The 14888-nt window shown below is 43.3% G+C and overlaps 1 protein-coding gene across 1 annotated transcript; it reads left to right on the forward strand.

Annotated features, from left to right (window-relative positions):
• Positions 1–9202: 9202 nt before the first annotated feature.
• On the forward strand, positions 9203–14888 carry slitrk2 (SLIT and NTRK-like family, member 2). The gene has a single exon (XM_014968057.2). It carries the CDS (start codon positions 11294–11296, stop codon positions 13970–13972), a length of 2679 nt encoding a protein of 892 aa, XP_014823543.1. The 5' UTR covers positions 9203–11293; the 3' UTR covers positions 13973–14888.

Below are 14888 nucleotides of genomic sequence, written 5' to 3' on the forward strand. Positions count from 1 at the left end.
AATTTTTTTATATATATATATATATATATATATATATATATATATATATATATATATATATATATATATATATATATATATATATATGTGTGTGTGTGTGTGTGTGCGCGCGCGTGCGTGTGCGTGTGTGCGCGCGCGTGTGTGTGTGTTTAATTATCTGAGTGGATTATTTGATTGTTTTGTGGATATGTGGCATAGTGCACTCCTCACATTGTATTTTTTTTAAAGTTTTTATACACATTTTGATGTAAGACGGAGGTGTTTTTCTTTACTGTCTTTTCTAATTTCACCCTTGGCTTCCCTTACATTTGATGTTGTCAAGAACAAAGCAACTTGATCAAACAGAGACAATTTTACCAAGATTTTTTTTTTGGTTCAGGGAGCAAAGTGAATATCAGAGCTGTGCCATGTAGGGTTAAGAATGAGAGCATAATGATCTTGAAAACATTCTGCCATCTTATTCTGTGCTTTCAAGCAATATATTATTCATATTAATCAAAATATTTGGAACAGGGTGAATCGACATAAGATTAATTTAAGTGCATTAGCATTTGGTTTTGAAAAGCGTGGTTTGGAGAATCAGAGGAACAGTCAACATTTAATTCAGTGATACTTTGTTTTTTTTTTCTCTACATGTACAAATGACTGAGCTGAGCTGAATATGTGGGTTTATAAACCTAATGTGATAAGTCACTGTCATGAAGTGGAGTGGTGGAGGTGAGGTGAATGAGGTGAGGTGAATGAGAACGCAGGTTGTGATGATGGTGATGAAGAATTTTAATGAACAGCTTGACAGTCCAGTAAACGGGCAGCACGGCAGAGAACAAAGCTAGCGCTTAACACCGGTAGCAGTTGTAGAGTTAAGACTGATAATGGGAGCTGACGCCAACACAGAACTTAACCAGTTCTTCTGTGACGACTAACATACGACTGACACACTCACAGACTATGATGCCAACAATGACATAAGACAAGGATCTGACTAAGGCACAGAGACAACAGGTAGCACTGACCCATTTAATCCCACCAGCAACAATTGTTGCCAAACATTTTTACTAACTTCTGGAAACTCTAAAAGAATTATTTTGACTTTTGGCAGCTAATTGAAGTTTTAAAATCAAATAATAGAGTGCCTACTCTAAGCAATATAAATTTCATGTATCTAGTGTGAAAGGTCACATGACCAGACCTCCTGTGACGCTGGAGGTAAATGTGCGTCACAAACCTGTACAAGAGGAAGTCAGTAAAATATTTAAACCACCCCAGGCTAGTTGCTAGCCTTGCCGATGCTAATTCCAGCTTGTCCTAGGCTGACGCTAGCCTAGCTATGCTAATGGACATCAGACCAGGTTAGGCATGCTAGTAGCCAGCCTGTCCGAGACTAATGCCAACATATCCAAGGCTGGTGCTAGCATGTCCACGCTAACACAGCAGACCATAAAGGCATGCTAGTCACTAGCCTCTCCAAAGCTAATGCAAGTTAGTCTCTTATTGCTAACTTGCATTAGAATTTGCTAGTGCAGGTTGCTCAGTTAACACTGCCAGTGTGTAATTAATCAGATCAGTAGTTAGTTTCAGAATGGATACAGTCTCTTGTTGCAAGAAAGTAGCTACCACTGGAAATTTAGAGAGATTACCTAAGAACCCAGGCATGAACGGGTAGAAGAAGCAAACTCCAAACAGCAGGACCTCAGCTGGGACTCGAACACAGAATGTTTTAGAGCAATAAAATCATGTTTGCCCCAATACTTAGATCAGTGAACAGTGTTTATCTAAAATTATACCTACAAACTGAAAATCAGTGACCTTTCACTACAAGATTGTAGATCTATTGCTGCATGACTTTGCAGGTAAATATAGCTCTCTGACTTGTTTCTGTGCGCACTCTGCTCCTTAAAGTTCAAGATGGAAGACCGAAGACGAATATGAAGAGATCTAAATGTTTCACCAAAAAAGCCTCACACTGACCTTTAAAACCGGGTGTTCCAATTACACCGGAGAGCAAAGCAAAATAGAATATTATTTTGTACATCTTCATGTGCTATATTATATTAAGCACCCAGCAATAAACTTTTATTAACTGAGTCAGTGTGACAGGGATGCTAAAGATCTTGTTTTATCTCTTCTAAACAGTGTCTTGTATTTTCACAGTGTTTTAAACAGGTTGGTTATAATATTACACACCCCAAGTATGTTTTAGCAAGCTATAGAGACAAGAATCTTCAAACCTAAATGAAACTGGCATCTTTTCCCTTTCAGTAGCTCTTCTTCTGGGAACACGTTTTCTGTTCGTCCTCCTGAGCATTCAGAAACATTTTCAATCAGTCGGCAATGAGATGAGTAATCACTGCTTTGTACACTAAAAGGACTATGAAATTCAGGTTAAGGAGATGTTCTTTTTCAGCAGGGACACTTTAAAAGATGAATGAAAATGATCCATACTGGTTTACTGTACTGTGGGGAATTGTTTTTTTTTTTATTTATTATTATTTCATCAGACATCATTTGTTTATATTTTGCTTCTGACGAGCCAAGGCTCCTTGTAGCTTTAGGATGATCAGGTTTTCTAAGATCCCTTTGAAAGGGGAAAAAAAGCTAAAATACTGTCACCTTCCTAAATAATGGTTGAAGTCATTTTTGCCAACATTTTATTGTATTTTTTTATGTTTTGCTTAAATCATCTTTGGGCCAAAAAAATTAGACCATTATTTTAGGAAGGTGACAATTCTCCAAAAATGTCTGACTAATTAATTGGAAGCAAAATAACACAGTCATGTCTATTTTTTTTTTTATTTTAAGTGCTTGTGAGATGCATAAAAACATATTTTTTGTCATGCAGTGTCATCTATTTTATTTGTGAATTAATTGATGTGTTAAAACATTTTTCTTTTTAAAGATCAGAATTGGGAATGTAAGGCAGTTATTCTCATTTAGCAGCAGGAAGCTGCCAGTTGGAGACTTTGTAAGGGTCCATTCACACCTGACACATTTGGTCCGCTTTAACCAGAGCAAAGTTTTTTTTCCCCTGTTAGTCTGGACCTTTTCTGCTGGTCTGAACACACTCAATCATACCCTGGTGTGAACCAAGAAGCCAGACTGAGACCCACTTTCTGCAGTGGTCTCAGTCTGTGTCCAAAAGAATGACTTCGGTTTGCTTCTGGTCTGAGTCTGATCTCATTGAAGTAAGTCTTTTATTCTTTGTAAAGCTGATAAGTAAGAAGATAGAAGACTAACAAAAGAATATGGACACAAAAGGCCAGTTTAACTTTGAACTTACAGTACAACATAACTACCAATTAATCATCTTCTAAACCCCAACATACTGTATAACAATGACATGGATTATGTGGCTCATTTGCATCAACATGGCTGGTTGCCATACTGATTTTCACCTTAGAAAAAAAAAAGACAGTAACAATTCAAAGCTGGTATAGATTTCTAAAATATGCCTAATTTCAGCTTAATATACCTAAAATCAGTAAAAAGTTACTTTACTCTCTTCTAACAATGTCAAAGAGTCCTGAAGTAATTCTAACAGTCAACATTGTGTTGTGTTGAAGAATCACACTGAGCAGGGACTGCTAAAGTGTCTGGGATCTAAATGTAGTTCCGCATGGGACCTGAATGAACATTTCATTGTGTCGCCTCAGCACTCAGCCTCATTACAACATATTTGCTGGACGGTCATGTGGGAACCCAGCAGACGATTCAGCTCAGGAAGGCAATTAGTGGCTTTATCAATAGGCCAGCCTGCAGGTGAGGGGGAGTTTGATACAAATACATTTGCACTTAGGCCAGCCTCAAGGTGTGTGTACAACACTTAGATGATTAAACTTTGTGCTAATGAAAATATTAAAAAAGCCAGTCAGTTGGGTTTACTAATCTGAAAACAATGTCTAAAGCCTAATGGATAGTGGGCAGCACAGTGGTCAGTTCCTTCCTTCAGAATACATGAAGTTTGTTTTCATTTCAATCTACAAACAACTTGCACGTCTCGCTACCTTCAGTATATAAGACGACTATCAGGACTCTACAGCAGTTGCCAGATTGTACCGTCTTATGTTGGGTGCTTTAAAAATCCACATTACTTAGATCATACACCTCAAGGTTACTTCCTGGTTCAGGCCACTGTACAGGTCCACCTGTACAGTGCTTACCTGGAGAACATACCGTTACTGATTTGAGCCACCCCACATCTTAAGATAAGGGCCCGTTTTTTCCAAAGACTCTCGGTCCCCTCAGAGAGCTCTTAGTCTTAAATTTCCTGCCAAGGAGTCCAAGCAGTCCCAGCTTAGTGATCGAGACAGATGTAGAGAGCAACTCTGAGTCAGGAGACCACAGAAATCCCCATCTTAGTGAGGTATGACTGATCCTATTGCTAGGTGCAGTCGACTTTGATGCGGTTGACCTTCATTCCAGGTGTGGTTGACCTTGATGCTAGGTGCAGTTGACCTTGATGCTAGGTGCGGTTGACCAAATGCTAGGTGCGGTTGACCTTGATGCTAGGTGCGGTTGACCTTGATGCTAGATGTGGTTGACCTTGATGCTAGGTGCAGTTGACCTTGATGCTAGGTGTGGTTGACCTTGATGCTAGGTGCGGTTGACCTTGTTGACCCTGATGCTAGGTGCGGTTGATCTTGATGCTAGTTGCAGTTGACCTTGATGCTAGGTGCGGTTGACCAAATGCTACGTGCGGTTGACCTTGATGCTAGGTGCGGTTGACCTTGATGCTAGGTGCAGTTGACCTTGATGCTAGGTGTGGTTGACCTTGATGCTAGGTGCGGTTGACCTTGTTGACCCTGATGCTAGGTGCGGTTGATCTTGATGCTAGTTGTAGTTGACCTTGATGGTAGGTGCGGTTGACCTTGCGTATGTGAACGCCACATATGTATTCAAATGCGATTCCTGCTTTTGGAAACCACTCCAAAAGCAGGAAGTGGACTAGAGCACAGGGCATTCTGGGTAAATACAACATTAGCAGGAGAAATATCTCGTGTTTTTTTTTATTTTTTTTTTACCAAAGACAAAAGAGAAATCAGACAATCGCTAAAATCTCATGCCTTTCCATTTTTATTTACATTTTGTGAAGAAGCAAGTTGTGCTCACTGTCTTCTTCAGAGCTTTTCATCTTGTTCTTGGTACAGTGCCACCACTTGTGAGGAGGGAACAGGATTTTCAAAGGGTTTGAATTGTTTGACACAGTGCAGTGAGAAAGAGAACCGTGGCAGCTGACAATTAAACAAATGTTGCAACTTTAGTCTCCAATCGAACTGAGTCTACCAGACTATCAGGTATAGAAATACACTCAATGTTAAACCAATGAGCTCTGTGTTTCAGTACTATGTGAAAACATGTGACCTAACCATCCTTATATTGATACCCTTATCATTGGTTTTACATTGACTACAGATGAACCTTGAAAAGAGAAAAACAATAAATAATGAAAATGGAAATTATTCAATTAATTCATCAAGCATTTAATTGATCTATTGCTTATTGTGAAATGACCATTTAGCAATATTACCAGTTCTGATACATGTAGTTGGTAATTGGAAATTACAATCTATGTATGTATTGATCTATCAATATTTGATTTATTCCTTTGTAATAACTGCAGTATTTTTGAACTAAACTGAATTGAATTGTAAATAGTTCACATGGAAGCTGCAGCAGGTCTCCTCTGGATGTGGTTTTGAACTTTACAAAAATCCTGTGAAACATGCCCTGTGTTCCAGGTGGTTAAAAATGAATGAAACAGGGGGTCCATGAATATTTGGAAAAGTTATTTACTGCATTTTGCGTTCGAGCAGCATCCAGAAACATTTGCCTCACGTAAACGTCTTCCGTTTGAAAAGTTCTGAGCGCCCTCCCATTCTGGCCTTTACCTCCACTCCCTCAGCGCTGCGGTCGACGTGACTGATGCTCTGGCAGTAAATACCCAGCCAGGTCTCTGGCGTGAGAAACCTGCAGGCTTCTCCCCCCCGGACGGCGCCGCCGGCCCATCGATCACCCACTGAAATCCAGGGGCGCCCATCGCTCTCAATAAAACAATAAACAGAGGACCCGAGTGTCACTGTCATCACCACACGCAGCTCTCTCCATCATCATTATCCCCTCTAATGTCATTAGGATGACAATGTGAGAGCAGGTGGGCGTCGTTATGACAGCGCTCCTGTAGCCCGTCTGCTGGAAAGATGCTGCAGAGTTTTAGCAGACTCAGGATCTGGCTGGCTGCTGCTGTCAGGCAAAACAAGAAAAAAAAAAAAAAAAACATCATCCTGAACTTTGCCCTCTAATGTCTACCCTGCTGTCAAAGCCTGCTTAGAGTTCTCATTCAGGGATTGGGAACACTTCCGTAACACTCCTGCTTACACTGACTTCTGCCTTCCAAAGGTTGAGCTGAGTTGCGCGGTGCAAATCACAGATCAGTCACGCCGCGGTGTTGCGTGCCGTCCTGCAGTGGTAGAACCAAAACTGCGACCCCGAGGTCAGCTGAGGACAGGCTCACTGTTCTTGCTCACTTAGTTTGGAGGAGCAGCAGATGGAAAAGGACTTGGACTTCTGAAATGTAGCCCTGGATAAATGAAGGATATGTCTTTAATGTCTTGCTTTAAACAGACTTTTAGATTAAGCTCATTTCACTCTCACACACATTTTACAAGTCCACAAACACTCTGACACAGCAGTCAGGCCTTTACTGTGGAAAGTTTACTGTGACATCTTTAAAGAATTTTGTAAAATCAAAGTTTTGAGGTCTACATCATGTTATAATGTTATCCCCTCATCAAAAACATACCTGCAGATTTGCTTTGATTCTTTCAAGCATGTTTGAGAAATCTTTTAATCTCCATGGCAACCATTCAGCTGTGTAAAACGCCTGGGTGGGACCTAGCTCCGCCTTCGAGGACAAGCTTTCACTTCACAAGCAACTCCCCCATTCAGCTCCTTCAGAATAGCCAGCAGCAATCAGCAAACACCTGGGGGCACCTCTATTGAGCTCATGATAGGAGCTGCTTCTCAGTGCAGCTCTGATAAAAATGTTGATAAATTGTTGATAGAGAGTTAATAGCTGTGATGACTTCCTGAAGGTGGAGTTTCAGAAAGAGCAGGATTCTTTAAAGAGACACCGACCCAATTTCAAGGCTAAAAATTACAAAGTCAAATTTCTTATGAGCCATATTTGACATATGTGTTTTGCACAGCCGAATGTTTGCCAGAGGAATTTAAATGATTTCTCAAACATGCATAAAAGAATCCAGACAACACTACAGGTATGTTTTTGATGAGGTAATAATATAACATGATGTAAAGATCAAAAACGTTGATTTTACATAATGCTGCTCCTATAAACAAAGCAGGAATGCTGTGGCTTAGTTCCACCCAGAAAGGCTGACCACCTGGTGAAAAGCTGTTGTCCAGCAGGTGATTGGATAATTGCAGCCAGCTATGGAGACTGCAGCAGGTTGGCCACACCCACACAGACCAGGAACCTGAGGCAGGTCTGGAGTCCAACCTCCATGTTCAGGTGATAACATGAACAGAGGTCTGGGAGATGTTTAAAGCTCAGGATAATGTTTTAGAACTGGACTACTGTAGAAACAGTTCACCTCGCAGGCTATGAACTCACATGGACTCGATTACTGCAATCCTCAAAGCGGACTTCCGCACAAAGGCACATTTTTACGACTGCGTACTCAGAGTCAGACAGTAAACTGCTCCGGGAAACGATGACCACATCGAATTGTTTTGTGTGCAGCACCAAACTCATAATGTTGAGAGTCAGCTCAACCACTCTCAATGATGTGTAGCGTATTGCCACTTTCAATGCAGCACCTATGAATCAGGGCTAGGCACCCAGCTAGCTCAGATGCCAAACTTTCTAGTATTCATTCATATTGTGGGAAACAAATGAATTTGTCACGAGAACTATAACACTCCACTATGACATTTCATAGAGTATGTACACAAGGGTGTAAATCCCATCTCATTATTGGGGGGACCATAAACAGGGGATTTTTTTTAAGAGCAATTTTGGGCGGGTTGGCAAAGTTATAGTAAAATGTGGTTATTTTTTTTGTGTGTGTGTTCAAGCTGCACCATCAAAAATGACTAGTAAGTAGCAATGAATAACCAAAGTGTTTTTCTCAGTAAACAACCTGCTGAGACCCGTAGAAGTCAAACTAAGATTCAAATGTTGCTTAGATATGAGTTTGATTCATCTAATCTGCTACACCTTTACAAAAACTTAAGGCTCTAAATAAAAACAAGTTTTAAGAAGTAACTCCACTTAATAAAATTCCTCATAAATATTGATTTATTGCAGTGGTTCTCAAGACAAATCACGTGTTATTTAAACTATAACTTAAGTTGCTTTAAACTTTTATTTTTGATGTGGTTTTTTCATGTCCTGGATGGCTGAGAACCTATAAATATGTAGGAATTGAATATTTGGGAAGTATCATAACTTAAACTTAAAGGTCAGCACCAGAGTTTTCTAGAAAAATATTCAGACTTTATTTTGTGATTTTAAAGGCTCTACGTTGAAGATGGTAAGAAATAAAGGCATACTTTATTTTGTTTTACTGTCAGCTGCTATAGCCCCTCTGCTCTCGGCTCCCATACAGAGCTGTCGGCTAGTGGTAATGCTCAGCCACTCCCGTGTCAAACTCTTCTTATTAAAGTAAGAGTTAGAGAGCTAAATATAATTGAAATATTGGCTACCTTCGACAGGAAAAGGACCCAAGTCTCTGAGAGCAATGTAGCAGTTTAGCTAGCTTTGATTTCCAAGGCATAACAAGCAGTTTATCATGATTCAGCCAAAGTAATGAAATAACGAACTGTTTATTGTCAATGTGTTTCTTCCTATTGAGCAGTGAAAGTAAATAAAACAGGTTACATGTCTTTTGTTTTAAGTATTTACTTACTGGAGGGTTTTTTTGTTAGTGCTGCAGAGCGACAACAACAGCTAGCTCCTCACTTCAGCGGCTCTAACAGAGCCTGTCTTCAGCAGGCAGCGGTTGCTCCTCCTACACTTTGGACTGAACAATTTCTAACAATAGTGGGGGGGACCTTAAAATTAATTATTTTTTTCTTAGATGAATGGCAGATTTACTTTGTTCTTTGTTTCTATTGCCTTTCTTATATTGGCACTGTTCAAATACAAGGGTTTCTTTCATGATTTCTTTGGGGGTGGGGGGACAATTCTAGACTTTTCCAAGATTGGGGGGGGGGGGGGGGTTGGACTCCCCCGACTCCCCGGGATTTACGCCTATGTATGTACAGTACACCTGAGTATGTCGTAGTCTTTGTGTCTACTGAGACTAATTATTTGAGTGGATTATATATCACGGCATCAGATGAAACGGTACTCAATACAATTGCATCTTTTTGAGCAGACATTTTGAAAATCTTGCTTCCACAATTATGCATTAGATTGTGTTAAACTATGACATGCAATCCTAATAATCCTTACCCTTAAATTTGTGGCTCACATGATTTTTTTTTTTTTTTGATAGTGGATTGAAGGTCAGTACAGAAAAATAAAAGATGCTAAGGTTGTGTAGCATATTTGAGATACCAATAACCCACAGCAGCAGAACATGGTATCAAACATTTCATTCATTGAGCAAAGAGGAAAAATCCTGAATGGTTGATAAGGTGAACAAAAACTGACAACTTAAAAAAAAAATCATAATAGTTATAGGAATTATAATATTCTGTTCCGTCTGACTGCTTCTTATGAAACGCTTGCTGGGTACGTGTGCAGAAACAAAGGATCATATATCACAAACAATCTGCCTTTCTTCTCGTTTAATTAGAGCCGCGTTGTATCTGCTTGCCTCTGGTGAAGGCCTTGAGCAGGACAGAAGTGCTCTTTTCCCAGCTCGATGTATGACTCTCATTCTTCTGATGATAATGGCATGTCAATAAGCTGACACAACGAGGGGCTGCAAATGTGAGAGGGAGAGATAACGACTGGAAACAAAAAAAACCAAACAAACAAACAAAAAAACAAAACAGGAGAAACAGAGGCAGGGAGACAAAAAATGAGACATGTCGAGCCTTTTCTGCCGCCTAGTGGTGTCGTATGGAAAAAATAATGATAATAAAAGCTGTGTGTATCTGAGCGGCAGATAGAAGATGTCTTTAACTCTTCATCAGCCAGCTCCATTACTTTATCCTACTGTTGAAACTTTTTCAACCTAAAAAAAATCTTTTTTTTCTCCTCATTCAAAATAAAAAAGAAACAAAAAAGTATTTCCGGAAACTTCGGTAGTCCGGCAGAACAGGGTCCCAACCCTCTGCGCGCTGTTTCTCAGGGTGACGATCTCTCCCAAGAGAGTCTACGTACACGTGTGTCGGCGCGTGCGTGTTCCTGTTGACAGTGTCGGTGACGTAAGGGGCCCCTGAGCTCCTCTCTCTCTCTCTCTCTCGCTCTCTCTCTCGCTCGCTCCTTTTCACGCGCGCGCACACACTCGGACTCTCGCGCCGCGGCATCAGCAGCAGCAGACGCTCGGTGCTCCTCTCAGTGAACGGAGCGGAGGAGGAGGAAGGACTGGCGAGAGGGGGGGCACGCGCTGTAGTTTCTCAGCTTCCTCGCGGTGTCTCCGGTGTTTTTTTTCCTCTCCTCTCTCTTTGACTTTTTCTTCACTTGGCTCCGGAGCTCTGGGAGAAGCAGAAGGAGAAACAGCCGCGTATCTCGCGCGCATTTGCGCATTCCATTGGGATCTATCTATATATATATATATATGTATATATATATAAAAGTGATATATATTTTTTCTTCTTCATTTGTTTATGTCTGGACTGGAATGAGGCGCCGGGGTTGTGTTGGTGGAGCGGCAGAGTGGGAGGCTCCCCCAGAATGAGACGGAGGAAGGAGGGCTGCAGTGAGCTGCTGAAAATGTGCCAGCTCCACCAGCTATGAAGGATTCTCTTAATTTTCGCCTTTTCCTTCTTTTCACTCCCCAGGACTGATTCCCCCTTTTCTTTTTCTTTTTTTTCTTTTTTTTACCCCCCTCTCTACGACATGTACTATTTTATTTGGAGTTCCTACTGAAGGTTTGCGCCAACCCAGTGCGTCATGGTCCCTGTTTTGACACCAAATATAGCTGGTGCGCCTTTTTTCCCGTTTGCATGAACGTGTGTGCATGTGTCTGTGTGTGTATGAGCGCTCCTGCTTCCTTTTTCTTCCCCTTTCCAGTCTTGTGGGAATCCGCTCCCTCCCCCCGTTTTTGCGCCCGATGCTCAGGCTGCGAAGTTCAACACTGGATCCATATTTTTGACTGTAAACATGCTGAGCGGCGTCCTGTTCCTGAGCGTCCTCACCGTCACCAGCCTGACACTGTCCGAAACACAAAGCCGCAAAACTTCAGCCCTCAAAGACATCTGCAAGACGCGTTGCGACTGCGAGGAGCGGGAGAACGTTCTGAACATCAACTGTGAGAATAAGGGATTTACCACTGTCAGCCAGTTGCAGGCGCCTCCGAATAAAGTCTCACAGCTCTTTCTGAACGCAAACTTCCTGTCAAGGCTCAGTGCCAATGAGTTTGTCAGTTATGGCAATGTCACCTCTCTACATCTGGGAAATAATGGCTTACAGGAGATTCAAACGGGGGCTTTCAATGGTCTCCGGTTCCTCAAGCGGCTCCACCTGAACAACAACAACCTGGAGGTGATTAAAGAGGACACGTTTGCAGGGCTGGAGAGTTTGGAATATTTACAGGCAGACTATAATTACATCAGCACTATAGAGCCTGGTGCTTTCAGCAAGCTGAACAAGCTCAAAGTGCTGATCCTCAATGACAACCTGCTGTTGGCTCTGCCTCCCAACATCTTCCGTTTTGTGCTGCTCACCCATCTGGATTTACGTGGCAATCGGCTGAAGATGCTGCCATTTGCCGGCGTGCTGGAGCACATCGGTGGCATCATGGAGATCCAGCTGGAGGAGAACCCATGGAACTGCACCTGCGACCTGATCCCCCTCAAGTCCTGGCTGGACACCATCTCCGTCTTCGTGGGGGACATTGTGTGTGAGACGCCGTTCCGGCTGCACGGGAAGGACATCACTCAGCTCATAAAGCAGGACTTGTGTCCGCGCAGGAATGCTGGGGAACGGGCTCAGTCTGCCTCCGACTCTCACTTCCAAGGGGCCCCACACCCGACCTACCACGCAGGTGTCATCACCCCCACTCGCTCCCCAAAAGCGTCCCGGCCCCCAAAGATGCGCTACAGGCCCACTCCTCGCCTCTCCAAAGACAAGCATGTCTTTGGACCCATAATGGTGTACCAAACTCGCTCTCCTGTCCCCATGCTGTGTCCCAGCGTGTGTGTTTGCACGTCGCAAAACCCCGACAGCGGCCTGAACATCAACTGTCAAGAACGGAAACTGCAGAACATCAGCGAACTGAACCCCAAACCCACATACCCCAGGAAACTCCACCTCACAGGGAATTACCTGCAGATGATCTACAGAACGGATCTGACGGAGTACAGCTCCCTGGAGCTGCTCCATCTGGGGAATAACAGGATTGCAGTGATTCAGGAAGGCGCATTTGAGAACTTGACAAATCTCAGGCGCCTCTACCTTAATGGGAATTACATTGAGTCGCTCTCTCAGTCCCTGTTTGCTGGTCTGCAGTCTCTGCAGTACCTGTATCTGGAATACAACATCATAAAAGAGATTCTACCACAGACATTCAACTCTCTGCACAACCTCCAGCTGCTTTTCCTCAACAACAATCTGCTAAGATCGCTTCCTGACAATGTTTTTGGGGGCACCATGCTGACCCGACTCAACCTGAGGAACAATCATTTCTCCTACCTCCCGGTTCAAGGCGTTCTGGACCAGCTGTCGGCGTTCATCCAGATCGATCTGCAGGAGAACCCCTGGGACTGCACCTGCAACATTGTGGCGTTGAAGAACTGGATGGAGCTGTCCAGTACAAGCGTGGTGGTCAACGAAATCACCTGCGATTCACCCTCGAAGCACGCTGGTCGGCTGCTTCGCTCGCTCCGCAACGAGGCTATTTGCCCTGAGCCCAGCGAGCCCCCTCCCCCGCAGCTGCCCCCTCCTACAAAAGCCCCGACGGTAATTAGTCCCAGCACCGAAGCCACCGCTTCTCCGTCCCCCTCCCCTTCCCCTTTGTTCAGCTCGGCGAGCCCAACAGATTCCCACCTCCAGACACCAGAGTTGCACCCCGAGGTGCCCCTCTCTGTCCTGATCCTGGGCCTCCTCGTGGTCTTCATCTTGTCGGTCTGCTTCGGGGCAGGCCTTTTTGTTTTTGTCCTGAAGCGACGCAAAGGGGTGGAGCACGTCCCCACGGGCGCCAACAATCTAGACCTTAACTCTTTCCAAGTGCAGTACGGCTCCTACACCCCGGAGCCGACGCACGACAAGAGCTCCGAGAGTCACGTTTACAACTACATCCCCCCGCCTGTGGGCTCCATGTGCCAAAACCCCATTTACATGCAGAAGGACGGCGAGCAGGTGACTTACTACCGAAACCTGAAGGAGCTCAGCTTCGGGCCGCTGGACACAAAGAAGGACGACATCTTGACCCGCAGCCCAGGGACCTACACCATCAGCACGGTGGATTTTATGGATAAATCATCAACATGTGGTCTGAGCAGCCCAGAGCCTCCAGAGATGCTCTACCAGAACATCGGGGAGAGGCCAAACAAGGAGCTCCCGACGGCAGTAGGCGCCCCTCCCTTCACCTACAACTTTTGCACGCTGCCTAAAAGACCCTGCATCGTGCCGCCCTATGAGGCGGCAGCAGCCCGGCGCCACCTGACCAACCCGGACAGGTTGAACAAAGCCGTGCTGTACGGCACTCCGAGGAAATACTTCGGGCAGGAGCACATCTCCAAAAACAATGAGCACCCTTCGCTGCTGCTCCCCGGGAAGCTAAAAACGGAACCAGACTACCTGGAGGTTCTGGAGAAACAGACCGCCATGAGCCAACTGTAAGATAGCAACGGCGTTCTCCTCCAGCACCCATCATAATCACACGGTTACCATCATTAATAGCCCTCTCTATATATCTACCTTATGTATTGGTGTTCAATCCCAACGTGATGGACGGGAGGTGAACTCGCGCTCTTCGTCGTCTCTTTTCTCTTTTGCTTTTCTTCTCCTTTTTGTTTTCTTTTCAAAATGTATAAAAGGAATATAAGAAGTATATTATTATGCAGTTCTATTTTTCCTTCTGAAAAAATATAAATTATTTCGTTTTATTTCTTTAAAAAAAAGAGAGAAATATTCCAAAAGACTTGGATAACGGCAGGTATGGAAAGGACAGAACTGTGTACAATTACAGCCTTTTGCTTTTGGTGATTTGCTAGACAGGGAGGTTGAGAGAGAGAGGGCATAGCCAAGTCCTGAACGTTTGCAGGAGGGACGCTACAGATTGACATTCCTGTACATATGTAGCCTACGCAGACGAATGGTGAGCGTTCAGACGACAAGGAAAAAGCTTTCTCGAAAACCCAACAAGCGGCAAATCTTACTATAACCCAGAAAGTGCCTTTGCACTCATCGATTTTATCAACAATGCTCTCTGCAAAATGAAAATGTTCCTCTTTTGTTTTTTTTGAAAGTGGTGTATTTTAATGAATCAAACCTTTATGTATAATAGCAGATTTATTTGTCCGTTTAAAACAAAAATGAAAGAGAGGGAAAAAAAGACTTCCAAAGGAACTGAGGCGGGGTGTGAGAGGAGATCTGATTGGTTCTTGATGAAGGGAGAGGGTGTTATTTTTGCTTTGGTTATGAAGTGTCTTTGGAAATGTACCACTGACAGAGAACATTGTATGCTGTAGAGGAGCAATACAGTGCGGCAAGATTGCGCCATTAAATTTTCACTGAAGCACTTTGTCAAGACCCC

Source organism: Poecilia mexicana, unplaced genomic scaffold (genome assembly GCF_051168715.1).
Source record: "Poecilia mexicana isolate PSO_F unplaced genomic scaffold, ASM5116871v1 scaffold_10, whole genome shotgun sequence".
NCBI classification, from domain to species: domain Eukaryota; kingdom Metazoa; phylum Chordata; class Actinopteri; order Cyprinodontiformes; family Poeciliidae; genus Poecilia; species Poecilia mexicana.